The sequence below is a fragment of the Prionailurus viverrinus genome, chromosome D3 (assembly GCF_022837055.1).
Source record: "Prionailurus viverrinus isolate Anna chromosome D3, UM_Priviv_1.0, whole genome shotgun sequence".
Classification (NCBI taxonomy): domain Eukaryota; kingdom Metazoa; phylum Chordata; class Mammalia; order Carnivora; family Felidae; genus Prionailurus; species Prionailurus viverrinus.
The window spans coordinates 28,088,842-28,116,388 of record NC_062572.1 but is presented as its reverse complement, the minus strand read 5'-3'; the positions used below and the strand labels follow the sequence as shown (position 1 = coordinate 28,116,388).

The 27,547-nt window shown below is 51.7% G+C and overlaps 2 protein-coding genes across 4 annotated transcripts in view; one reads left to right on the top strand and one right to left on the bottom strand.

Moving 5' to 3' along the window:
- Window positions 1–4,105: 4,105 nt before the first annotated feature.
- Window positions 4,106–7,549, bottom strand: LHFPL7 (LHFPL tetraspan subfamily member 7). The gene is made up of 3 exons (XM_047827596.1): window positions 7,349–7,549; window positions 6,458–6,596; window positions 4,106–4,368 (listed from the first exon to the last, which is right to left on the bottom strand). Exons 1-3 carry the CDS (start codon window positions 7,547–7,549, stop codon window positions 4,106–4,108), a joined length of 603 nt encoding a protein of 200 aa, XP_047683552.1.
- A 13,384-nt stretch (window positions 7,550–20,933) lies between these two features.
- KIAA1671 (KIAA1671 ortholog) overlaps window positions 20,934–27,547 on the top strand; it is a 203,372-nt gene continuing 196,758 nt past the window's right edge. Inside the window, exons 1-2 of one of the 3 annotated variants that reach the window (XM_047827389.1) lie at window positions 20,946–20,964; window positions 21,425–21,545. The gene's annotated coding sequence lies outside the window, so the exon portion shown is untranslated. Of the gene's footprint in view, window positions 20,965–20,990; window positions 21,546–27,547 lie in introns of those variants that run through there. The other 2 variants (XM_047827391.1, XM_047827388.1) reach the window with 2 other exon arrangements.

Here is a 27,547-nt window from a genome sequence, read left to right as displayed (position 1 = left end):
AGTCATATTTTAACGACTCCGTGGCGGGATGGGGAAGTGGCCTTGGTTTCTGTGTTTATGGAACACTGGGTGGCTGGACTCCGGTCATCCTTTTCCTCCTCCTCCCTCCATCCTCCCTTCCTTCTCTTCCCTTTCCCCCCTCTCCTCCCTCTGCCTCCTTTCCTTGTAGCCAAGAACATTTGGATGGTGTCTCGTCCACAGTTTCTACCCGGATGATGCTGTTCCTCAGAATAAGCCTGACAAACCCGCAGCGTGAAGGCCCTTCTGGCTGTTACGTTCTTTTAAAGCCGTGCTTCATTTGCTGTTTACCTAGAGCTTTCTCCCTTCGGCTTGTGGGAGAGGCCGTGGGCACTTCTCATGCACAGGGTTTGGGAGGTCCTAACCATCCCATTTTGGAGTGCCTGGCACGCATTCCTGCATCTGGTTTCTCCTTCCTTCTTGCCCTCCCCATGCCCCTCCCAGGCCCCAGGTCCCTGGAGTTCCGGAGAGGAGGGGGTGCAGTCAAGACAGTGGGAAGAAGCCCTTCCGATTACCTTCCCTCCCAGCAGATGCTCTGAAGTCTGAGAGACATCAGACCCATCGACCAATGAATCTTCTCCCACGTTTTCTAATAGCATTTCCAACTCAGGTCACCTGCAGCCCACCTTCATGATTCTGACCATGTCTGTGCCCCATCTGCACACTTGTACCTTTACTGGTTCTCTGTTTTTTTTTTTTTTAATTTTTAAAAACATTTATTTGTTATTAAAAGACAGAGACAGAGCATGAGCAGGGGAGGAGCGGAGAGGGGGAGGCACAGAATCCGAAGCAGGTTCCCTGCTCTGAGCTGTCAGCACAGAGCCTGACATGGGGCTCGAACTCACGAACTGTGAGATCATGATCTGAGCTGAAGTTGGGCGCTTAACCGACTGAGCCACCCAGGCGCCCCTTTACTGGTTCTCTTTAAACCAACTCACTTGAGGCGCCTCTCTTCTCGGAGGGACATAGAGAACGATACAAGTGGGAACGACTCTCTCATTGTGCCGACTATAATCATGTCCCACATCTCTGTCGCGTGTTTGGGGAAGTGAGGATTTCGGATCCCTGCTGTTCCATTTCCTGGCTGTGTGGCCTTGGGCAAGTGACTGGACCTCTCTGAGCTTTAGTTTCCATTTCTGCAAACTGGGGACAATAGTCTCCCATTATTCCGGATCCAGCCCCAGCCCCATTCTTTCACTGGGACCCTCTGCTCCTCAGCGTGTCTGAGGATGATTTCCTGGTTGAGACTTCAGCGGCCCTGGGTTCCCAGCATCTACCTAGCTCAGGCTCTCAGGTGAATCTTTGAAGCCTAAGAGAATATGGCTCCTGGAAGACAGCACGGGACAAGGTGAGCTCCCAGCCCCCTCGGGCTGTGAGAGGAACACAGCACTTAGGTGTGGTGGGGCCATCAGTTCTCAGCAGGAACAAAACAGGAGCTGACTCTGCAGTTAGCATCTGATTTTGCTGCATCAGGAAAAGGTTCACAGGTCTCTCTTTTCTGGCTTTGAAGTCCCCTGCCTGGCACATTGAGAGCGTGAGCCCAGGACAGGTATAGACTCCAGAGGAGCACAATTTGATCTTTCTGAAGTGCCTGCTTGCCGACCTGTTGCTAAATCAAACTGCCTAGCGGAATTCAAATGACCCACGGGACCATGCAGTTAGTTCCCTGGGGATTTTCCATTACATCAGGGTATTGTGCTGGAATTCTCCAGTATCTTCCTGGCTTTCTTTATTCAGACTTGTGGGCACAGTGATTTCAAGCCTTTGTAGATGCAGGGCTCCTTGAAAGAGCGGCTGTCCCTTGTTGTGATCAAGAGAAAATAAGACAGATCCCTCTGCCTCGAGTAAAGACGGAATCTCTGTAAATGGTTCCGCGTGAGGGGCTGGAGAATTGCTCCCTTTGGCCTTGCTGAAACAGTTCAAAGGGAACATTAAGGAACTTGGGGGCCATTGTGAGGTTGTTACAGAGGGGATGTGGGTGACAGGGGTGGGGACTGAGTTTGAGATTCTACTTGATGGCATCTACTTGCTGCTTTTTGCACTGGGATGCTGCTTGGGTCTGAAGGCATCTTCCCACGCAAGAGCCACTTGCATGGAAGTGTTTCTGCTGATACCAAAATGTGGCCTCTGGTTCGGCTCAGGTCATGATCTCTCGGGTCGTGAGTTCGAGCCCCACGTCGGGCTCTGTGCTGACAGCTCAGAGCCTGGAGCCCATTTCGGATTCTGTGTCTCCCTTTCTCTCTCTGGCCCTCCCCCGCTTGTGCTCTGTCTCTCAAAAGTAAATAAACATTAAAAAAAAGGAAAAGATGTGCTGGGTTGGGCAAAGGGAGCAAATCCAGATGTTCTTTTGCCTCCACCATAGAGTCTGACGGACCTAGGTTCAAATCCCAGACATCTGTGCAGACTTAGGCATGTGACTGTCCCTCTCTGAGCCTTAGTTTTCACTTCTGTGAACTGGGGATAATAAAGATACCCTTCAAAAGGGAGTTGGGCGGGGCGCCTGGGTGGCTCAGTCGGTTGAGCGTCCAACTTCGGCTCAGGTCATGATCTCGCGGTCTGTGAGTTCCAGCCCCGCGTTGGGCTCTGGGCTGACAGCTCAGAGCCTGGAGCCTGCTTCATATTCTGGGTCTCCCTCTCTCTCTCTCTGCCTTCTCCGGCTCATGCTGTCTCTCTCTGTCTCTCAAAAATAAATAAACACTAAAAAAAAAAAAAATTTAGAAAAAAAAGGGAGCTGGGCACTGAATGTTTTTGGCCGCCTAGCATCCTTCCCCTGTCCCAGTACAAGCACCTTGTCCCATCCTCTGGGGAGCTGTATCTCTTAGATTACAACCATGGCCTTCTAGTGAGACTGCTGACGTGCCTCTCCCCCCCAGGGGGTACACGACCCTCTTCTGGCCAATCAGATTCCTTCCCTGAGAAGAGAGAAGTTCATGCTTCCCTTCTGTGGCAGCCAAGCTAGGAAGATGCCAGCCTGGAGCTTCCAGTGGCCACGTCTCCTGCAGGTAGGGGAGCAGGCATGGCTGGATCCAGGTGTTCAGATGAAGTCCTTAGAGCTCCACCTTTGTCCATGTCATGGTTCCACTCTCCTCCAGGCTGGCACGGGTTCCATGCCCATCTGTGAAGCAGTTTCTCCAGCCAGGCTTTATTGGCTAGAAGGGCTCATTTATCCACCTTAAAACATGAGCTGGGTGCCTGGATGGCTCAGTCGATTGAGCATCTGGATCTTGATATGGGCTCAGGTCATGATCTCACGGTCGTGGGATGGGGCCCTGAGTTGTGCTGTGTGCTGAGTGTGGAACCTGTCTGGGATTCTCTCTCTCCCTCTCTCTCTGCCCCTCCCCTGCTTACACACTCTCTCAAAATAAATAAAAATAAATTTCAAAACAAACAAAAAACATGGGCTAGTCAGAGAGCTGCTGGGGGTCAACTCTTCAAGGAAAGATTAGGGTGCCACTCCCAAAGAAGGGCAGTGGGTCATGGTAGGCAGAAGCAACAGGTCGACTCCAGCATCCCTGACAGAGCGTGTGCAAAGGATGGAAGAGTGAATGGCCTTCCACGGGCCCAGAATTCAGTATGGTGGAGGGAGAGGCCCGGGGGTGTTGGGTGTTTCACAAGAGAGAGGTTGGAGTAGGATCTGAAGGACTTCATGTTCCCTGAGTAAGAGCAAAGTCTCCATATCAGCGGGACTGTCTGCAGGGAGGGATGAGACACGTCCCCTCATCCCCACCCCAACACTGGACACACTTTTGCACAAACTCTTATACATACGGGCACTTACTAAATATTTGATTAGAAAAGAAATAATTCTCAAATTCTCCAAGAAAAAAGGAGTTATAAAGATGGAGGGTAGAGAAGGAGAATAGGCCTGTCTATTGAAAGATGCAGCATTTTTTAAAGTTGGGTTTTTTTTTTAATTTTAAGTAATCTCTACACGCAACGTAGGGCTCAAACTCACAACCCCCAGATCGAGAGTCGCATGCTCCACCGACTGAGCCAGCCAGGTGCCCCTGAAAGATGTATTTGAGGGACAGCTTGGACTCAGAATTGTCCTGGGTCCTCTTTTTTTTTTTCTCCTCTTGGGAAATTTTTATTTGTTCATTTCTGGCATGAGGATGCTTTTCTCAGTGTCACTGGAGAAGAGGATGGTCCTCCCCTGGACCTGAGTCATGCGGGGCCACCCAATCATAGGCAGAAAGCTAGCCAGGACTGCGCTGAAGATAGCAGTCACATAGCCCCAGCCTAGCTGGCACTGGCCACTGTAGTACACGGAGGAGGTTCCACAGGCTTCCTTGGCAAATGGGGAGTCCAGGCTGATGGGGAAAACCAGCAGGCCCACAATGGTGGCAGTGGCTAAAATGGCAGGAAAGAAGAACACCAGTGTGTCAGTCAAGGGGTTCTGGGCCAATCTCCATCCCTGGACTCACTGATCCACCCTCCCATCCACCCACTCGTCCATCAGTCTATTCACTTATATATTGATTCATCACCTTTCCTTTTATCCACCCATTACTCAACTAGCCTTCCACCCAACTGTCCATCTACTACTCACCTGTCCACTCATCTCTCCAGCCCTCTATCCATTCGCTCATCCATCCATCTAGCCATCTGCCCACTTAGCCACCTGCACCCCACCCATCCATCCACCCACCTAATCATCTGTCCATCTATCCACCCAACCATCCATCCATTCATCTACCCAACCATCCATCCATTTATCCATCCATCCATGCACCCATCCATCCACCCACCCAATCATCCATCCATCCATCCATCCATCCATCCATCATCCACTGATATATCCATGGATACACCCATAATTTCACCTACCCACTCACTCATTTGTTAATTCACCAACCCACCTATCCATGCATGCATTCATGCATCGAAACTGTTTCAGGTGCTATAGTGGGCACTAATGATACTAAGGAAACGAGCTGGACACCTCCTCACTTTCAAGGCCCTTCCAAAGCAGGAGAATCACATGACCCCAGCTTCCTTTGCTGTTCTTCAGCCACATTGGTCTACTTACAGTTCTGTGAACGTGCCTTGCTTGTCTCCATGCTTTTGCCTCTGGTGTTCCATTACCTGGAATCCCCTTCTATATGTGACCAACTCCCATTCGTACTTCCAGACTCAGCTCAACTGATTCCTCTTCTGGGAAGACTTCTGTACACCCCCCCCCCCTCCTGGAGTTTTTCCTTGTGTCTTGCGCTCAACCCTATTATGTCAAACACCCCTTGAGTTGTAATCACTTGGTGTGCCCCACACGCACTAGACCCTGTGCAAGCCTAGGACAAGGACTATAGCTCCATCCATGACTCAACAAATACTTAGCAGATGTCTATTGTGTGCAAAGCACTGTCCCAGGTGCTGGCGATGTCAAAGCAGACATGTCCTCGCCCTCAAGTAGCTGACGTTCTAATGGACAGAGATGAACAATAATCAAGCAGGCAGATATGGTAAGTGCTGTGAAGCATAGAGAACAAAGAATGAGGTAGGAGAATCTCAGGAGAGGGGAGCTCCCGTACCTAGGGTCACAGAAGACCTCACTGAGGCCGTGATATTTGAGCAGAGTAGGGGAGCAAGACCTGTAAGATATGAGAAACGAGAATTCCAGACGGAACAAGCATGGTGTATCTGAGCAACAGAAAGCAAGCCATGTGGTTGGATCATGTTGAGCCTGGCAGAAGGGGCAACAGGTGAGATTGGCGAGGGAATGAGGGTTTAATCAGGCGGAGCCTCACCGGCCATGACGAGGAGTGTGGATTTTACTCTAAGTGTAACAGGAAGTCACTGGAGGGTAGATAAGCCAGTCTGAGGGGCCCGATCTGATTTCAGTCTTAATAGGACCTGTTTGGCCAGCATAGCAGACAGATTCTAGGGGTCAAAGGTGGCAGCAGACAGACATGTGAGGTGGTTATCTCTCTAATCCAGGTGAGAGATGGTGGAGAATTAATTGAATGAGGGTTGCAGTGAAGGCCTGGGCTAGACCATCCAAAGCCTATGTATGAATTAGAGAAAAGCAACCCTTCTGGGGAGCTGCAGCCCTGCAATTTCAGAGGGTAGCAAGTGGCACATAGGCTAGATTTCTTCATCACTCAGCCGTCAGCTGGGCACCGCTGTGCAGTGCACAACCTGCCCAACTGTGTATGGTGGTCCTGGTAAGATGATACAAAGTGGATGGATGTGAGAGAAACAAAGGGCAGGGCAGACTATTAGGACTGGGTTTAGCTAAAGGCAGGAGAGGGTGATGTTAAGTATGCTGTTCCTTCCCCACCATTTCTGGCTTGCCAACGACCAGGAAGTCTATAATCCTAGGATTTATCTCTGAGAATCAACACAGGAGGCCAGACTCTGCTCACAGGTTCCTTCATTCATTCACCGATTCATTCATTCCACAAACATGTCTGGAATGCTTATGATGTGCCAGTGGATTTACCTGCAGCTGCCTGCACCCCTGGCATTGGGCCACTGCCCCTTCTGAGACACAGCCCTTTGGGGGCCAGGGCCCAGGACAGGAGGAGAACTGCACTGAAGGCCGACAAGAGCCATCCTCCAAGGAGAATTGCAGCTGAGACCTGTCAGGAAGAAAGAGCAAGGAGAGTGTTGACTGGGACAGGTAGAGGCAGGTGCAGGTGTCTCTGCTTATTGGGTAGCTACTGAATCCTCAAAACCCCAAGAGGTCTGTGCTATTATCACCCCCCATTTTACATATAAACAAACCGAGGTCCAAGGAGGTGGAGTCATTTGCCTCGGGGCACATAGCGAATTAAGTGGTAGAGCCAGAATTAAAATCCAGACTTACAACCACCATGCCCCACTTTACTGAGTACCTGCTATATGACAGGATCACCAGGAGAGGCACCAGTGTAATTAAAAGTTCCTTAGAGGTGCCGGACTGGGATTCCTGACCCATTTGGTAACATGCATCATAACTGAGACTTTCAACACCTTAGCTGCGGTTTTTAAATTTAGCGCTTAGAGGGTAGCCACGTAGGTGTGCGCAGGTTGTACACTGCACAACTCCTGGAGACGCGGTGGGATCATCATACATTTGCATATTGATTACAGTTGTTTTCCAGCAGATGGCAGTATAGTGTCCCAAAGAAGGGGAACCTTTTCCTAATTTGTGCTAAGGTACTAAATGGACATGGGGCTGCTTTCAGAATCATCCTGGATGTTTGCTAAAATGCAGATAGCCAGACTCTACCCCATACCTACAGAGTCAGAGGCTCAGTGTGGGGTAGGGTAGGCGGTGGGAACCAGAACTTGGCTTTTGTTGTTGTTGCTCTGGTGGATTGGATGGTGAATTGGTGAGCCCAGGTCTCACCTTCCAGGCAAAGTCAGGAATGTCATCCAGGGACCTGAAGGTTCCACAGCTCTGGTTCCAGCCGTTACCCTGAGGCCAGGAGCAGTAGGTGAGGACGCCAAAGGAGAAGGTGGGGGTCTGGAACCAGACGGGAGAGCTGAGGCTGAGGGCTGAGATGCAGGCAAGGGAGAGTCCCAGGGATGCCCACACACTGCCCGCCATCAGGGGGTGTCAAGGACCTAGCAGGCAACAGGCAAGGTTAGTGGTGGAGACTGCCGGGAAGGAGAGAAATGGGCTGGGGAGGGTCTCCCGCTCCCCAAGTCAGGGACCTGGTCCTGTGTTCAGACCCCAGGCAGGTCATCAGCCTCCTTTTGGCCTCGTGATGCAATGGGAGGTGTTAATATCTGGGGAGCGGGGACAGGGCTTTGCGCTAACAGGTTCTGGAAGTAGAATAGCCCCAAATCTTAGAATAAATAATAGTGCTTAAACAGAACTTTGAACACACACATTCTGCATGGGACGTCATCATCACTGGTCCAGGCAAGTTTCTCTCGTTCATTCATTTGGTCATTCATTCATTCTCTCCACCCATCAAGTCTTGCACTGTCCCAAGGGGCTTCTTCTCCCCAGAGTGGGTACCTTTTTCTAAATCACACACAGACACTATGTTTCCAGCAACTACCCTGCCCATTAGCTCATGCCTTCTAATCCCAGACCATTGTAATTACTTAATGTGTCTTTTTGTTTGGAGGTATTTTTGCAAAATTGGTATGGCTCAGCATGTGTGTATTTTTCGCTTATGTAAATGACATTATTTTGTACGTTGCATTCTGTTTCCTACTTTGGGCACTAAGCATAACGTTTTTAGGGTTGATCCATGTAACTGTGTATCCCTATTCCATTTAACTCGGTGTGAGTTTCCCAGGGGCAGATCCTGAAACAAGGGTTTGGGTGCAAGTAGTGTACTTTGGAGGCAGCCCCGTGGAGGAAGAAGTGGGATGAGAAGAGAAGGCAGCCAGTTAAGAATGTGTTATGAAGCCGGCTGGCCCCAGTGTGACTCCGGGAGATGGCAACCGGCACCCCAGAGTTACCCTTCCCGGGGGCTGAGGGAGGCGTGGATTTTACACAACCAATTCTCGCCGGCCATTGGTTGAGGGCTGCCCCCAGCAGTGGGTGGCGGCAACGTGCGGGTGACCAAATAGGCTGCAACGGGACCGACACTGTACGGGCAATGAAATGCAGTACAGGTGGAAACCCACTGCTGCGCGGAGACCCCGAGATGCCGAGGGAGAGTGAGCCGAGCCCGGCCGGACCTGCCACCCCGTCGCCTCCACCTGTGGCGTGGTATTATTCCCTTTGCATTTCACCAGCGCTAGCCCTCTGCCCCCGGCAGCTGTGCCGTGAACACCCGTGTGCACGGTCTTACGTGAGAATTTTGTGGGTGTACGCTTTGGAACACCTCGCTGCCTGCCATGGCATGTCTCTGTTTCCTCTGAGTGAGAAATCCCACCTCCTTTCTACATTCTCTCCCTCTGTGCCAGAAGGTGCCCAGGGGCCCGCATGCCCGAACATTAGACTTTGTTCTGTCTCCTCCCGCTTTACAGATGGGAAAGTAGAGGCGCAGAGAGGGTAACAGACTCCCCCAGACTGACCCAGGAAGTCAGTTTGGGTGAGTGAGCTGGAGGAGTGTCTAATAATAACAGCCACTGCTGTCCACATGCTCTCATGGGCCAGGCAATTCACACGCATCGCATAAGTCATACGCTACGTGACGCCCCAGCCACAAGACTAGAGGGCGGAGTGGGCTCATCTTTGTTGACTGGAGGAGAGCCCTCTTGTGGCCCAGGGGTCTGCCGGGCTGCACAGCAGCAGAGGAGGGTGGGTGCTATGACCTCCTGTTTTATAAGGGAGGACCCTGAGGCTCAGAGAGGTGTGGGCGACTCAGCTCAGGGACACAGTTGGAAAGGGTGGCCGGGGATTCATATGCAGACCTGGTGACTTGGCAGCTGTCCTTGAAAGCCCAGGGTAATGACCCTAACAGTCACCGTGCATCGTCCACCTGCTGTGGGCCAGGCACAGGTTTGGGTGGCTCCCTGGGGGAAGGGAAGGGACGTGCCCAGGGTCTTACGGCTGAGATGTGGGACAGCAGGACTTGAACCTGGGTCTGTCTAATACTTGAACCAGTATTAAGTTGAATACTTAACCATGGCATTTCCCATCTCCTTGCTCGGCTTCATTCACCCCCCCCACCTCTACTCTTCCTGCTATCTTCCTCTCCCCAGCTCTGAGCTTTCTTCTGAGGCAGGGCTGTATATCTGTCCCTCTCTGCTCAGGGGCATCTGTTCCCCACACAAGGCCAGGAGAGCGCCTCTAGCCTGGTGATGGCATCTCCCTATATCTTATTCCAGAGAATTTCATTTCTCTTGCCCTGAGACGACTACCCCCGTTGTGTCTGTGAAAGTCCCAGGTACAAACCGACGTTCCAACCATTGACAGCCCAAGCAAATGCTTTCTCTTTGGGGAGGCATACAGGCTTTGAGGCCCCAGAAGTTCAATTGTGGCTCTCATATTTATTGTCTGTGTGACCTTGGGCAAGTCAGTTACCCCTTGTGAGCCTCAGTTCTTTTATCGGTGAAACAAGCCTTCTACTAGTACCTGTCTCATGGGTTGTTGGGAGGACTAAATGAGAAAATGTACAGAAGGTGCTTTGTAGAGTGCCCTGCACCTGGTACGTCTTCAATAAATGGTCATAATGATCGTGATGGTGATGGTGATGGTGATGGTGATGGTGGTGATGATGTTGACGGTGATGATGGTGATGGTGGTGATGGTGGTGATGATGTCGTGGTGGAGGTGATGTTGGTAGTGGTGGTGATGCTGATGGTGGTGATAATGATGGAGATGATGATAATGCTGATGGTGGTGATAATGATGGAGATGATGATAATGCTGATGGTGGTGATGATGTATGATGGTGCGGATGTGGTGGGGGGGTGATGCTGCTGGTGGTAATGGTGGCAGCAGAGGTGGTGGTGATGGTGGTGATAATGAGAAGGAGGTGATGATGATGGTGGCAATGATGTGGAGGTGGTGACGATGGTGATAGTGGTGGCGGTGGTGACTGATGCCAGTAGTATCAGTATTATTCACAGTTGTCTGATGGCTCATAACTAGGATTAGAAGCTACTTCAAACCGATGAAAACCAAATGGAGACCCAGATTGCTCATGCAACTTGCCCAAGATCCCCTGGCAAATCAGGGGAAAACTGGAATCTAAGCCAAGACTCCAGCTCCCAGACTGATAGGCAGAAACACCTTCTCCTCCCCTCAGAACATCCCTACAACTCCCGCTCCCCAATGCCTGTCCCCTTGGCTTGCTCTCAGAGAGGAAGGGGAGCAGATGGGTGGGAAAGACAAGGAAGGAAGGGAAGGGTGCCAGCAGCGGAGGGAGAACTGGTAATTACCCCAGCAGATAGGGAGAGCGAGGTTGGTGGGGCGCAAACCACTCCAAAGGGAAGTTAAGACCCTGCTTCAACCACTGACCAGCAAATGCCCACCGCTACCCCCTTGGTGACCTCTCTACCCCTCCTGGAAGGGTTGGGCAAGACGCCTTTCCCTCCATCTCTACCAGCTCCTCCAACACATGCATCAGCACAAAGAGATTTTATGACCTAGCCTAGCGGTACAAGGGCCTCCCTAGAGTAACCACGCTGCAGTTTTCCAGAGAAATAATGCCAGGCGCTGTGGTGCCTCACATGGTCCCTGGAGACTATCTGGGGTGGCACCTGGACCCAGCCTTAAATGTCACGAAATCATGGAATGCTGAAGTTAGTCAATTTTCCTTCAAACATCAAGAAGAAAGTCTCTGTTGGAGTAAAGCAGCTCTTTTAAAGCTTATTTATTTTGAGAGAGAGCAAGTGAGCATGAGCCAGGGAGGGGGCAGAGAGAGAGAGGGGGGGGAAGAGAGGGAATCTGAGCTAACAGCAAAGAGCCTGATGAGGGCCTCGAACCCACAAACTGGGAGATCATGACCCGAGCCGATGTCGGATGCGTAACCGACTGAGCCACCCAGGTGCCCCAAGTTAAAAAAGAAATTATTAAAAAAATGATGGGGAGCCTTGAACAGGCAACAGAGTCCAGTGAGAATTCAGGAATGTGGTTGGGGTTTCCTTGTATTGGCGGTTTTCTTCTATGTTTTGCTGTGATACTGGTTGTCCATTAGGAACTCACATGTATTTTAATGAACAACTGAATTAAAGTCCAGTCTTATTTAAATAATAAGAGAGGCGGCTGGATGAGGAGGCTGAGGGGAGAAGGTGGTTTGCTAATAGGAACACTACTTAGGTGACTGGAAGTGAGGCCCAGCAGGGCTGAGCCGGCTCAAGGGCACCATGGTCAAAGCAGAGCTGTCCACCAAGCCAAGGGCACCTACACAGACGCCCCAGGGCTGGTGCTTTTCAACCTTGGGTCTCACTTTGGGCTCTAAGCCCGGCCAGCACTTTAAATGTGGCACGACTCTTGGGCTTGGAGGCTGGCCAGTCACTCTATCACTTCCCAGCTCTATGACCTGGGGTAAGTCACTCCATTGCTCCGGGCCTCAGTTTCTCCATCTATAAAAGCAGATTGGACATCCCAGAGGGTAGGGAGCATTGGGTTCAATCACTGAGCAGGGTGATGTTCTAGAAAGAAACGGACAGACCATCTTCCCCTTCCCAACACTGTGACCTTGGGGAGGCCATCCCACCTCTCTGGATAAGGGGGTAGGAGTTATGAAAGTTCAAGGGGATAAAATGCATGTGTGTGCCTTTCAGGGGAGGGAGAGAGAAGCTGGGGCAGGTAGGTCAGGGTCACAATGCATAGACTTTTTATTCCTAGGATTAGCAAAACCTCGTGGCCGTCTGCCAGCAAGTGAGATGCAGCCCCTTGAGTAAGGGAGAGTGGATTTTTTTAATCCTGCACCAAAATCAGCCTCTCCTGTGGGTTTGGCAGGATCCTGAGGGGTGTAATTCCAGCCAGGAAGCTGGGGAGCCCAGAACTGCCCAAGGCCCATGATTTTGCCTCTCTCTGGCTGCCCCAGTGGCTCTCCGGGCGTTTCTGACCTTGAAAAGCGTTTTGTTCTCCGGATAATGTGCTCAGTGTCACCTGGGAAAATCACGCCGACCGTCCAGGTGCCCAGAAACCTAAATGAGGCATTATAACCTGAAACCACATCCGGGCAGGCTCCAATTAGCTGGAATCCACCTAAGGGAAGCTTGAAAGGGGCTGAACATTTTCTCCTCCAGCTCAGCATCTGTTGATGACGGTGGAGGATTCTTGAGCGCTCACTATCACAAAGCTCCATTTGAAACACTTTCGGTGCCTTAGGTCATTTAAGCCTCCCGGCCGCTCTATGGCAGGTGCTGTTCCGGGAACTCGCGTTTTTACAGAAGACAAAACGAAGGCTCAGGAAGTAAGTGGCAAGCCCTGCACTCGGGCTCAGGCAATTGGACTTCTGACTCTGGGCCCTAAGCCCAAAGTGATGCTAAAAGGTTAGTTTAAAAGTCAGATACATACCCAGCAGCTTCCTGGGCTGTCCAGGGTTAGGGCTTGGTCAACCCTCCCACCTGATCTGGCCAGAGAGCATGCATGTTCCCAGAGGAGCCACAGCCAGCCATAGCAGGCGGGGCTCTGGGACTCAGGAGGTTAGAGGTGGCTGCTAGTTCCTTGGTATGTCCCCACCGCCAAGTCCCTTTCTTTTCCCTGGCTTTTGTGTCCTTATCTGTTAACCAAAGGGGTTGGTCACTTGTTCACTCAACCTATATGTGCCCAGCCCTGTCTGACCCTCATGGATAGAGCAGTGGACAGAACAGAGTGCCTGCCCTCTAGGAGCTTTGGGTTTTGTGGGCAAGACAGAGAAACAGGAAAGAACAATGTGGTCCGGCCATCCATCCATCCATCCATCTAACAAATATTTATTGGGTGTCTATTATGTTCCAGGAAGCATTTTAGGTGTTGTAGATTTAGTCATGAGGAAAATAGACAAATCTGTTGTCCTCACGGAGCTTACACTCTAGAAGGAGAACAAGACAGTAAGGATATAAACAAGTCAGCATATAAGATGTCAGTTGTTAATAAATGCCACAGAGAAAAATGGAGCAGGGAAAGGAGATGCCATGTGATTGGAGAGGTCATGGAAAGCCATGAGAAGGTGACCTTTGGGCAAGAACTGAAGGGGGAAGCCAGGTGGGTTTGTGGGAGAGGAATATTCCATGCAGAGGAAGGTGCGGGTGCAAAGGCCCTGTGGTAAGCAGGCGTTGGCAAGTTTCAGGAAGCCAAGAGGCGGAGGGATGGGGGAGAGTGGAGAGCTTTGTTGGCAATGAAGATCTTTGTCTTTTAATTTCTGAGTGAAATGCAGAGTCTGTGGATAGGCCTGAGCAGGAGGGTGAGGACCTATCTTGTGTTTTACAGAGATCACTGCAGCTGCTGGGGGGAGAACCAGGGCATAGGGAGAAGAAGGGAGAAGCAGTCAGCACCTTTAGTCAGTCAAGTGAGAGACAATGGTGGATCAGATAAGCAGACAGAGAGGGAGGGAAGGAGAAAGGAGTGGTCAGATGCTGGATCTATATTAAATGTCAAAGGTCAAGCCAACCGGATTTGCTTACAGATTTGACACAAAGTGTGACGATACCTCAGGGCATCCTCAATACCTTGGGGTGGGGAGCCACAGGAGGGGTAGGTTTGCTAGGGGAGGAAGAGGTATCTAAATGTGATGTAGCCTAGGTCAGGTTTGGGATGTGTATTTTATGAACCCATCAATCAACAGATGCATACAGACACGGCTTCAGACCAAGAGAAAGCCCAGGGCAATGTTGGGCTCAAGCACAGAGGAGGGGCACCTGATCCAGCCTGGGGAGCGGAGGGGGGGCAGGTGATGTCCAGGCTGAGATCTGATGCACCGGTTGGGACTGGGGAGGACCTCGACTCCCACTCCTGTCTCTTCCTCCCAGCTGCCCAGCCGGCTGAGCCAGATTTCTGCTTCTAGTCTAGGCTGCGTTCCAGGTTGGCTGTGTGAGCTTTGGAAAATCCTGCAGTGTAATGGCTCTAAGCCCCAGTTTCCCATTGCAATGGATTGAATGGGTGTGTGCCCTCAAAATTCTTCTGTGGAAATCCTGCCCCACAGGGTCATTGGACTAGGAGGTGGGCCTTTGGGAGGTGATGAGGTCATGAAGGTAGAACTCTCGTGAATGGCATCAGTACCCTTATAAAAGAGGCCCCAGGGAGCTCCCTCACCCCTTCGGCCACGTGAGGACACAGAGAAAAGATGGCCTTCTACGTAGTAGGAAGTGGGCTCTCACCAGACGCCAAATGTGCCTGCATCTAGATCTTGGACTTCCCAGCCTCCAGCACTGAAAAATTTATTTATAAGCCTCTCAGTCTGTGACGCTTTGTTCTAGCGACCTGAGAAGACCAAGATACCCACCCTCAGAAGGATGGCCATGTCCTAGACCAATGGGACTTACCTTTGGGAGGTGACAGAGTCCTTTGAAAATGGGATTTAAGACTATGGATGCAAAGGTGCCTGGGTGGCTGTGTCGGTTAAGCATCCAACTTCAGCTCAGGTCACGATCCCATGGTTCCTGGGTTTGAGCCCCACTTGGGCTCTCCACTCTTGGAACAGAGCCTGCTTTGGCTCCTCTGTCTCCCTCTCTCTCTGCCCAGCTCGTGCTCTCTCTCTCTCCCCAAAATAAACATTTAAAAAATATATTTAAAAATAATTTTAAAAAACTATGGGATGCATTCCCCGTGCAGCCTTGTGTACACACACACACACACACACACACACACACGTTATTTCAGGGGCTCATGGACCCCTGAGGCCCATTATGGCCTCTGGACAAGACTTTCCCCTCTCCCCCCTCCAGATTCTTCCCTCCAGACTCACCACACTTCAGGTCAAAACTTTCCAATGTGGCCTCTTCTGCTCAGGCTCCAGCTTTGAACAGAAGTCTATGATCCTGTAAAATGTTCCCTTTGAAGGAAACATTCAGGTTGGTGAATAAAGCCCAGGTGGGTGATAAGCTGGTGTGGTGTGTGTGTGTGTGTGTGTGTGCTCCTTAAATCAACAGGCTTTCACTCTGGGCTGCTGGAGGGGCTGGACAAGGAGGGAAAAGCCAACCACAAATCGGAATGGGGTATGGGTATGGTGTTTCCGGGGTAGGAGAAGGCATGAATAGGGATTAACTGATCTACAATTAAACAGCAGTTGTTGAAATTCGTGGCACTGTGCTTTCCCTTCTGCTTTGGTAATTCTAGTCCATGGAACAGGCTTACATATTTCCCTGGGACCTGAAGATCTTTGCTATAGCCTGTGAACTTCCAGAAAGTGGGCACTGGATCTGAAAATCTTTATCTCCAGCATCTACCTTAAGATTTCACACAGAGCAGGTGCTGGTCTTGTCTTTTGCTGTGAGACAATTGTAATTCAAACTGGCTCAAGCAGAAATGAGAAATGTATTGGCTTCCATAACTGACATGTTAAAGTTACAGCTTTAGGCACAGCTGGATCCAGGTGAATAAGCGATATCTTCAGGACTTCTCGCTCCCCCATCTCTCAGCTCTGTTTTCTGCTGAGTTGGCTTCACTCGCAGGCAGATTCTCTCTGGCTTCTGGCTTCTGGCTTCTGGCTGGCCTTCTGAGGCCAAAGGAAAGCAATTCCAGAGAAAAGAAAGCTTCTCTTTATACAGAGTGGCAGCAAGTGTTGTGATGAACTCTTGTGGGGAAAGCTTAGGTTACATGCCCACCCATGAACCATTCATTGTGGCCAGGAAGGTGGGTTGTTCTGATTGGCCAGACTTAAGTCCTGTACCCTAGGATTGGGGGTAGGGGGTTGGGGACTGGTGATATGGTAGGCATGTCACAAGGTTCAACCCCCTGGGATGACATGGACTAAAGGTGGAGCATGGGGTGGTTTCTAGGAGGAAAACTAAGGTTAGCAGAGGATGTGGGATGGATGCTGGGCAGGTGAGAAAAAGAGATATCGCTCTAATGCTGTAAATGCTACCATGACAAACAGGGACACACTGGCTCATGCTAGAGGAAGCATGAGGGTCCAGAAAATTAAGTGCAGAAAATGTGAGTGAGGCCTGAGGCTGAGGTTAAGTCCCAGCTCTGCCACCTGCACTTAGTGTGACATTGGTCAGGGCATCTCTGCCTCTCTAGACCTCAGTTTCTTTATCCATAAGATGGGCACATCTGGAGTTGATTATTGCTAGGGATTTCCCACTCATTCAGTCACTCAGTTCTTCATTTGTTTCTTTCTCTTTTTTAATATTTATTTTTGAGAGAGAGCGAGAGAGAGAGAGCACAAGCAAGGGAAAGACAGGGAGAGAAAGGGAGACACAGAATCCGAAGCAGGCTCCAGGCTCTGAGCTGTCAGCACAGAGCCCGATGTGGGGCTCGAACTCACAAACTGTGAGATCGTGACCTGAGCCAGTCAGACGCTCAAGCAACTAAGCCACCCAGGCACCCCTTTGTTTTTTTTTCTTTCAATCAATATTTGTTGAAAGGCTTTGGAGTTAGGGAAAACTGGATCTGAATCCCAGTTCTGATGCTTATTGGCTGTATCAGGCTTGACAGATACACCTTTTCAGGCGTGCTCAGCTGTGTCCTTCAGAGCCCCCCAGCCACACTAGCCGCAATCCGGCCTCTGCTCGCCTCTCCCTGCAAGCAATCAGGGTCCCTTGCTGCAGCCACTTGACCAGCTCAGCCTGCAGTGCCTGCAGTGGCCTGAGGACTGGGCCAGCCTCCCCAAATCCCCAGCTGTCGTCCAAGCTGATGTGACCAGACCGTCGGCAGTGGGGGCTCGGGTGCCTCCCCTTGCAGACTCAGGTACAGCTCTGGGTGGGAAACTGGCTTCCCTCATGGCTGCCCAGAGGCACAGGTGACACAACCCAGAAGTGAGAAGCAATTGGACCCAACCGTGACCGACGGCAGATAGGAGATGGGATGTGTCAGTGCGTGCATGTCTTGCCTTTGGTCCCTGCAGTAGTTCACGTGGCCTCTCTGGAGAGGCCCTGAGTGCTGGAACTCCCGGCTGGCTGTGTTTTCATGAGAGGCTCTAGTCAACTTCTCATGTGTTGTATGTGCTCACGCTCTTTCGTCGCCTCAGAGTCCCTTTCCTTCACTTTCGTTGGGTTGGGATTACGCTCCCAGCTAAAGCATTAGCAAGAAACTTTTGTCTCGGGCTCTGTTTTCCAGGGAACCCAGACTGAGATACCATAGCTGTGTGACCTTGAGCAATTTACTTAACCTCTCTGAGCTTCAGATCCCCGCATCTATAAAAGAGAGGGAACAATAAAGCATCTCTTACAGGATTGTTGAGACAGCCACAGGCAAAGTGCTCGGCTCAGTAAGTGACAGTTTCCATTTGTATCCTTGCTGGGAACCAGGCGCTGGGTCATGTCATGTGAAAACGGTTATTCAACATTCAACTCCGTGGATATTTCTTGTGTGTCAACTTTGTGCTAGTCTCTGCTCCCAAGGAGCTCACGGTCTAGAAAGGCAGGGATGTAATTGGGCAATTATACCACAGTGTTATTATATACACAGTGTTATTATATATACAGTGGTGGGTGGAAAACTGGGGGGCTGCAGTATGGTAGTCAGGGATGGTAATAAGAGGTGGCTCCTTGGAGGAGGTGATATTAAAGCTAAGATCTGAAGAATATTTAGTGGTTTCTGATGATGGGCAGGTGAAGGGCCAAGTGTTCCAGACAGAGGACATGGCATGGGCACAGGCCTGGCGTTAAGGGACAACATTTCAAGGAATATACTGGCTCCCACCCTCAAGAAGCAGGCAAACTGCAAGGGAAACAAAATGGGTAAGTGTGAACCAATGAAAATGCATGAATATGGTCTTTGCCAAGGAATATGTGAGTTCTAGAACTATATGGTTCAATATGGTAGCCAGAGCCACATGTGGCTAGATTTAAATTAAAATTAAATAAAATTTAAAATTCAGTTCCTCAGTCGCACTGGCCACATTTTGAGTGCTCAGTAGTCAACTGTGGCTAATGTTGGACGATACAGATCTAAAATATCTCCATCACTGCAGAAAGTTCCATTCGACAGAGCCGCCAGAAAGTCTGAGAACAGAGCTGCCACATCAGGGCAGACTTCCCGGAGGAGGGGACAGAGGAGGAGTACCGGGAGAGTCACTGGGTGGCACTGTCCTCTATCCCCAGGAACAGAAAAGCCAGGAGTAAAGCCAGGTAGGAGTTGGCTCTGGAAACAATGCACAACCTGACACCTCTTTGGTCAGGGTATAATCTCTGGGTCTGTGCTGGCTGGCAGCCTCTCACCTGGATTGGAGGACCCAGGAATGCAGGGGGAATCAGCAGAGGAGGGGCTCAACCAGGAAGTCCTCCCGCTCTCAAGGCCAGGAGCATTCTGGGAGTTGTAGTTTGGCATCTCTGGGATGCCCTCAAAGCTTGACGGAGGCAGAAGCGCTGGTGCTGGACCTGGGCTAGGCATCTCTCTGGGGAAAGAGCTGGTCAGGCTGGGGATGGATACCCCCGGGTTGGGGGTTCCTGCAGGTGCTGGCAGGAGGAGGACTGTGTTCTCCCCACTGGTGCTTACATTGTGGGATAGAGAGGTGATGCCAAGATGGAGCACTAAGCTGGCTGGGAGCCAAGAGACATTCAGTTTAATTTTTTTTTAATATTTATTTATTTTTGGCAGAGAGAGGGAGAGAGAGCACGAGAGAGCATGAGTGGGGGAGGGGCAGAGAGAGGGGGGAGACACAGAATCCGAAGCAGGCTCCAGGCTCCGAGCTGTCAGCACAGAGCCCGACGCGGGGCTCGAACTCACGGACCGTGAGATCATGACCTGAGCCCAAGTCGGATGCTCACCTGACTGAGCCACCCAGGCGCCCCTGAGAGACATTCAGCTTAAACAGAACCCTCAGTCCACACATTCTGGTTAATCAAGATTTGCCCAGGAGAGACAGGAAGTTCCTATAAGGTTGGAGAGGAGAGGTGGCATATGATATGCTATCAGCTGTTGGTCATTTGTGCGTTTAACCCAGTATTTACCGTGCTCAACATTTATTGAGTGCTTACTGTGTGCCAATCCCTGCTCTAGGCACTGGGAATCAGGAGTGAACAAGAGACAAAAGTCTGTGCCTCCAGGAGGTTTCCAGAAGGGAGCAGACAATAAACAATGAATTGCCTTTGCTTCTAGAACATACACCTGTCCTGTAAAAGCCCTGGATTAAACGTGCATTTTGACAGATTTTAACTTTCAATTCAACCATCCTCCCGTCTCCTACCCCCAGGGGTGGCAGTCATATTTAAAAACCACTGACTTGGGGCCTACCGATGATTGTGTCCAAGACATCCAGATGATAGAGGAGAGTGTCCTAAGGTATTAGACCTTATGGGGCCTCTACCTCAGCATTTTGAGTCAATTAGAGAGCGTTAGGCTGCTCCTTGGTAAAATGGGGCGGGGGGTGGTCCTAACCTCAAAAGGACTGTTGTGCAAATGGAAAGAGTTAACAGATACGGTGTGTCTCCTGCAACAGGGATGTATTTCCTCACACACACACACACACACACACACACACACACACACACATCAAGATAAGGCAAGTGAGCCTCCCGTCAGTTCTCCCAAAGCCACGCAGTGTGACGTCCTTTTTCTCTCTTCCCACCTTTATCGAGGTCTAACTCCTCTTCAATAAATGCACATGATTTTAGGTCCTCCAGTTATTCATGCCCGGTGCATTTCCTTAGGAGACCTTGTCACCAATGCAGTTCAATTTATTTGTGCAATGTCCCACAAGAGCCTGGAGCTTGCCAGCTGCTTAGCCACTGGGTGCCCAGCACCTAGCACGCTGTAGGTGCTTAGTAAAGATGTATGGAATGGAAGATAGCGACACAGGTGTTTTCTTGTTTAGGGGCGGCTTCCTACGATTCTCTCAAGTTGTCCAAAAGTCTTCACGGGTCTGGCTTCCCACTGCAACACAATGGCAGCGGCCGTCGCACGCAGTAGGCACCCCCACCCCCCTAATGTGCTGAACAGCTTCCCACACGCCCGAAAAAGGGGTGCAGTTCCCCTGCCCGCCGCGAGGGGGCGCTGGCGCCTCGCGCAGATCCTTCTTGCTCTGGGGCTGGCGCCAGCCGCCGGGATGATTCAAAGGGCGAGTCTTTACCCAGCGCCTCCAGAGTTCCCGGGCTGCCTTAGGCTCTCGGGAGGGCAGGCCCGCCGCGAGCCGGTACCCGTTGCGGGGGATCCCGGCCGGGATCTGGGGGTCGTCCCGGGAACGCGGGCCGGGATCACGAGCACGTTCCAAGCTGCGCGCGGCGGGGTCGCACAGGCAGGCGCGGAGCGCTTCCGGGAGGAGTGTTCTCGCTGCACTCGCGACCTCTGACCCTACCCTAGGGGCCTGCAGGCGTTCGCGGGTCTGACCGGCCGCGCTCCGCCCCAGGCCCCTCCGCGCAGGCGCTGCCAGCCGCGGTTCCCATGGCGACGGGGGCGCTTCCCCGCGCGAGGCCCCGCCCCCAGCAGGCTAGGCTGCGCGGGGCCGCGGCGGCGCGGGCAGGTGCCGCGGGCTGCGGGCAGGTGGCGGCGCGGCGCGGGCAGGCGGCGGCGGCTGCAGGGTAGGTTGTGCGGCGGCCGCCGGCGGTGGGGGCGGGCTGTCTGCCCCCAGTCCCCCGCCCGCGGAGGGGCTGGGGAGGCGGCGGTGGGCGATGGCCGCCAAGTTTCTGCTCGGCTGAGGCCCCGGGAGAAAAGTTGGCAAAGTTGGCCCGGGAAGAGGTGGGGACCCGGTGGATCTCCCCTGGCTCTGGGTCTGCGTGGAGGGAGGATCCCGATTTGGGAGCCGGGGGATCCGTCTCCCGAGACTTGGGAGTGGATCCCGCGGGAAGATCCCGCACAGGGCAGCCAATGGATCCCGCACCACCAGGCTGAAGACTTGGGAGTCGATCCCAGGAGTGGATCGGGCACCGGCGGCCTGGGGTCCCTGCCATTCGATCTCCAGCCTGAGGATGGCGGGGGTCAGTGATTGGAGACTGGGAGCTAGTTGATCCCTCTCCCTCTCCCTCTCCACGCTTGTCCGAGCCGTGGCAGTGGATCCTGAGAGGAAATCTTGTAGCCGGGAGCTGGGGGATCGCCGGAGATCCGGGGCACCCAGTCTGGAGCGGCTAGAATCTGGACGTCCGTGCGGGTTGGAGGCCCGGAGGTGGGCACTGGGGAACGGGGGTGTCCGCGAGGCCGAGCCCGGGGCGAGAGGATTCTGCGGGCAGCGGGGGCGTTGGAGAGAGCCGCGCGCGGGGCCCCTCGGGCGCCGGGGCTCCGGACGCGCCCTCCCCGCGGGGCCTGCGCTCCCCTCCGCGCGCCTTCCCGGGGCTGAGGCGCCCTGATGGGATTAAGGCTCAGCACCCCCTGCTCCTAGGCTGGCTCGGAAGGCCCTCATCTTGCTGGTGGCGCCGCCCGGAGCCACAGGCGGGGCTCTTGGGAAGGGAAGTAGCCCGTTGACCCCCACCCGAGCCCGACCTCTCCACACCCTTCTGGCACACACTCGCTTCGGAGCCGGGGCGCCGCGCCCTGAAACCCGCTCGCGTCCTGTAGCGGGGTGCGTGACCTCCGCGCGCCGCCTAGGTGGCCTGGGCTTCCTGCCGGCCGGCGCTGAACTTTCTCTACCCAGGAGCAGCCATTACCTTTTGGAAGGGAAAGGGCTGTACCTGTTGCACAAAGGAAGAGCGTTTTCTTTGCAGCTTCTTTGTGACCTTGGGAAAAACACTTAACCTCTCTGAGCCCCGTCTCCCCTTGGAGCAAAATGGGGTAGGATTGGGAGGGGGATCAAAGTCTTCTGAGTGGCCGGCGGGATTAATAGGTGTGATCGGTATGAGACAGGGACTCTGTAATTAATAAGTGGGCTCTTATTCTGTGGCCATTTCTTTCCCGTGCCCCATCCCCTGTACTTCCCATACAGTATCCCAGGGGAAGCTCCAGAAAGGCAGCTTGCTGTCTTTTTAAACTGCAGGATTAGAGAGATGGTTAACTTGGTCTTTACTCCAAAGGGGTTTATTGCCCCTCTGATCCCCCTCGCAGAGAGAGAAGCTCTGGAGTTTGGCTAATCAGTAACCAGGGCATTTGGACGAGGCTTCTCCCTTAGCTCAGCTTTCCCCTTTCCCAATCCATGGAGGCTCCTGGACAAACACGCATTCACCTCTAGACACTGGCTTCTCATCCCTGGGACGGTTCCCAAGGGAGTTGTGTAGACACCAGTGCCCTCTTGGTGGTTCTAAGGGGAATCCTTTTTAAAGGATTTGCGTGCTTGACGAGGGCGCAGTTACCCAAGAGAAGTGCCAGGTTCCTGTGCTGGACACACGAGGCCGCTGATTCAGTCAACCAGTGTGTGTATTTGAGTACCTACTATGTGGCAGACACAGGGCAAGTTAGGATCTGCCCTCCTGGCATTACATTCTAGCTGTGGCCCTGAGGCAGCCGTGCTGATTCTTGATGTTGGGGTTGCAACCACACCCCAGATTCTGAAGGTGGAGGACCCCCACCTTGGAGGTACCAGGGGCTTTTACTCAAGGCTGACCTTGGCAGGAAAATGGAACAGGCCACTGTCTGATCCTGAACATATATTCCCTCGCACCATCTCCAGAATACATCTCTTGACCAATTCAGAAAAAGAACCCCAGAGGAGTATTTTAAATATACTTCATTCATTCATTCATTCATTCGTGCGTGCGTGCATGTATACATGCAATAAATATTTCAAGACATTGTGTCAAAGAGGAGGCTAGCAGTCATAACCTTGAGGGGTAAAGCCTGGTGAAAAGAGGCAATTGTCTAGAGGGGAGAGCTCTGATAATAAGCAGAGGGGGTGATGCCTGCCTTCTGGCATGCAGCAGAATGGGGGTCAGGGGGGTTAGTTTCTTGGAGAACTTGCCAGCAGGACGAGGATGGTGTTATGGGCCAGAAAAAGGGAACAGAACGGCCTGAAAACACAGGAGGGAGCATGGGGTGTTGGCAGGAGATGCTGGCCGAGGCCAGGTTCACTATTCCCAGGGGTTTGGACTTTATTCCAGGGCTGCGGGGTGCTGTGGATGTTTCTCTGTAGGAGGGGCATGGAGTCAGATGTGTGTTTTGGGAAGCTTGCTCTGCTTTTCTGAGGAGGCTGAGAGACCAGTGAGAGTGCTAGAAAAATCCAGATGAGAGGTGGTCGTTGTCTGAACTTGCATAGAGACATTGGTCAGGATTCTATTTAGGGAGCCACTCGGTTGCAGACCCCTTCCTGGAGGCGTAGCAGCTGGGTAGGCTTTCTGAGTGCCCCTTGTCTGCTTGCCCAGGGATGGACATAAACATCCAGGTCCTTGGGACTTCACACTTGAACTCACCACCTTCCTGTGTGAGGGAACGGGGCTCGTTATTCCCATTTCATAGATGCGGGAATCAATAATGTGGCAAGGTCCTTGCCAGTCACTGTGGCAGAGTAGGGATTTGAACTTGCTTCCAAATTGCAACTGTGGATGTTCGGAGTCTGTGAGGTTGAGTACAGAGGCCTCAGGGTGGTGAGGTTGAGTCAGGGTGCAGCAGGGATAAACCCAGGGAGGCTTCTAGGAGGAGGCAGGGATAGAAAGGAGGGAGAGGGGAGGATAACTGGGGGCAAACCCTGGTCAGGCCTTTCCCGGCTGTGGTCTGGGACATTGTTCTTGTTTCGAGACCCAACTTCCTCATCTGTAAAATGGGCTCATGATAAGCTACTCCCCTCACTCCGAAGGGTTGTTCTGTGAGTTCAACAAGGCAGTACATGGAAGTGCCAGGCACAGTGTCTGCACCGGTCCGTGCTCACTAAGTCATGGGTATGATTATTATCTTTATAGCTTGTCATCGGGATGTGTTTCAGGCAGGCAGCGCCTCTCCCAACCTGGTGGGGGGGGGGGGGGAGGTGGGGGGCTGGGCAGCCACAGGTGACACTTGAGCTGAGTCTTGAAGGATGAGTAGGAGGCAAAGAGAGGACATTCCAAGCAGGAGGAGCAGCAGGCAAAGGCATAGCTTAAGCGGAGAATTGCATGCTAATTGCTATGCCCAGAACACAGAGTGTGCTGAATGAATGAATGAAAGACCATCGGCAACAAAAAATTCTCTTTACACCCCCGGCCACTCCCTAAGTATTCAAGCAGGAAGGCTTTGCCAGCTTTGGGATATAAAAGAGGGCAGGAAGATCACTGTCTAGGAGTTCAATATTCCTTGCCCCACTCACCTATCCGTATAGAAGTGTGACCCCAGACAAGCCACTTCCCTCTTAAAACCTCAGTTTGTTCCTCTGTGAAATGGGATGATTGGAGAGAATGTAAGTAAACCACAGAACACATCAGAATACTTGCTGTTCACTGAACCCTTCCTGTGTGCCAGGCTCTGGGCTAAACTCTTTGTTCTTTTTTTATTTTTCACGACAAACCTGGGCGATGCCTGTTTTGGGGACCCTTGATTTTGCAGTTTTTGAAAGTGAGCCTTGGGGGAGTCCTATCCACTCCCGCTACTCAAACTCTTTTATTTACTTATTTACCAAAAATATTTTAATGTTTGTTTACTTTTGGGAGAGAGAGAGAGAGTGAGAGTGCGCGCGTGCAGGCTCATGCAAGTGGGGGAGGGGCAGAGAGAGGGAGACAGAATCCAAAGCAGGATCCAGGCTCTCAGCTGTCAGCACAGAGACTGACGTGTGAGGCTGGAACTCACGAACCGCAAGATCACGACCTGAGCCGCAGTCAGATGCTTAACCGACTGAGTCACCCAGGTGCCCCTCGAACTCTTATCATTTAAAAGGATGCTGATGCACTGTTTCAATTGAGGGACACACAAGCACATGCACGCACATTTTTTTCCTTTGTGTGATGAATATTTTATCGAGCATTGTATGTGGCAGTTCAAAAGAGCTTCTGCCCTCAGGAATCCACTCCTCAGGAATCTGGTCGATCACATGGGAGGAAAAGTGGCAGAGAGGCAAAGGGAGACAGGTATGCAGATGATTATGGATTGACTTTTACAGGGTAGTTATCACTGCTCCCTTTGTTAATTGCTCAGTTAATGGACCTTTGAAATGTACTGTAGCCTTGTCTCTATTATAAATATGTCCTCAAAGCGTGATCTTTGGATATTTGTGTCACTGAGTCAGAAGTGATACACACACATACATTTGCTGCATATATACATTTTTTTGTATTGTGAAAATAACATGTAACACACCAGAAACTTCAAAGATGGCCAAATGCTACTGTTTTAAGTGGCAAGCCAGTCCCCCTGCCAGCCTTTATCACCCTCTGCTGATTATCTTGAGTTACTTTTATGTTCACTCTGGAGCCACATGGAAGGAATTGACTCTGAGTTCTGCCACATATTGGCTGGGTGACCCTGGGCAGGTGACTTAACCTCTCTGAGCCCCAGTGCCCTCGGTAGTAACCAGGGGTAAATTGTGGGTGGTGAGGGTTGCTGAGCTGAGTAAATGAGAAGGGCCTGGCACAGGGTCAGTGCTCCATATGTGTTGATTGCTACTCTTCCTTTTCTTGTTACTTGTTGTGGTAGAGGGGTGTTGCCCCCTCCCCCTAGACTTTGTGCTCCAAGAAGGCAGGAACCCTGTCTTCGCTTGTTTCTTCAGCCCACAGTTGTGGAATAAACAAATGAATCAATATGTGTAGACATATTCTTTTAACAATAGCAATTATAAAACAAAGAATTTCATCCATAAATCAAAAATAGATTTGGATATGTTCCCATTTCAGAATGTTTGGACTTACCCTACTCTTTTTTTTTTTTTTTTTTAAATTTTTTTTTTCAACGTTTATTTATTTTTGGGACAGAGAGAGACAGAGCATGAATGGGGGAGGGGCAGAGAGAGAGGGAGACACAGAATCAGAAACAGGCTCCAGGCTCTGAGCCATCAGCCCAGAGCCCGACGCGGGGCTCGAACTCACGGACTGCGAGATCGTGACCTGGCTGAAGTCGGACGCTTAACCGACTGCGCCACCCAGGCGCCCCATGGACTTACCCTACTCTTAAAAAGCTGAACAACACCCCCAAAGCCTGAAGGTGCTATTAGTTGTTGAATAGATCCTCTGTGGATGGGCATTGAGTTGTTTGGGTTCTAGCTGTGGCACACAGTGGTGTAATCAACATCCCTGTTCCTGTGTCTTTGCACACTTCTTGCATTCCATTGCATTGCAGTCTTGCAGGACAGATTCCAGGATGTGGAACTGATGGAATAAAGGGTGTTTGGGATGTTGATCTCGCCTGCCCAGTTTCCCTCCTGAGCTGTTGATCTTTTCACATTCCTCCTAAGGCTGTGGGAGAGAGAACCTGTTGGCATGTATCGGAGGGAGGGAACAGTGGATGACTCTGATTGGTGGCCATGGGAATAACATCTGGCGTGACAGTAGGGAAGGTGATAGTCCCTGCAGGCAGCATACTTTGCAGCCCTTGGGTTTTCATCCAACCTGCGGGGGACCGTGTCCTGGAAGGTATGTGCCTATTATACACAAAAGTCCACCTGCTTCTCTCTAGAAACATGTGATTTTGCATTGGTCAGGTTTTCGTATGGTAATACTGTGTAACAAGCATCTCTCCTATTGCAGTGGCCTTTAACGGCACACCGTGTGTTCCATGTTCCCGGGTCAGTGGATGGCTGAACTGAACTTGACTGGGCTTGGGCGGCCAGGCCAGACATCAGGCTTTGAGTTGGGTGCGTGTCTGCCCTATGTGTCTTCATCTTGATGCCCAGGCTGATGGTGGCAGCCACTTTTTGGTGGTGGACTCAGGAGCTTAGTGGACCCCAGCGGGCCCTCCAAAAGCCTCTACTAGGAACCTGGGGGTGTCCCTTCCGTCCTTCTTCTGTTGGTCAAAGCAAGTCACATGGCCAAGCCCAACGTCGGGCGGAGAGACGTATACTCCCCCAGTGGAGGCTGAGAGGGAGTGAGTATATATTTTCTGAGCAGTAATAACCTGTCACAGTCAGGTTTCTGATGGGGCAGGATGGAGTCTGGGTGGAGGGTCTGTCCAGAAGCGGGGCGGTGAGAACCGTGGCACATGATTTGTGTGGGATGCATCAGAGCCTAAGGAGACCTGATTAGACTTAATAACCCAGGACAGGAAGTTCACCTCTCTGAGCCTCAGTTTGCTCATCTGGAAAGTGGGAATAATATGCCCTCTCCGGCAGAGCTGCTGTGAGGCTCACAC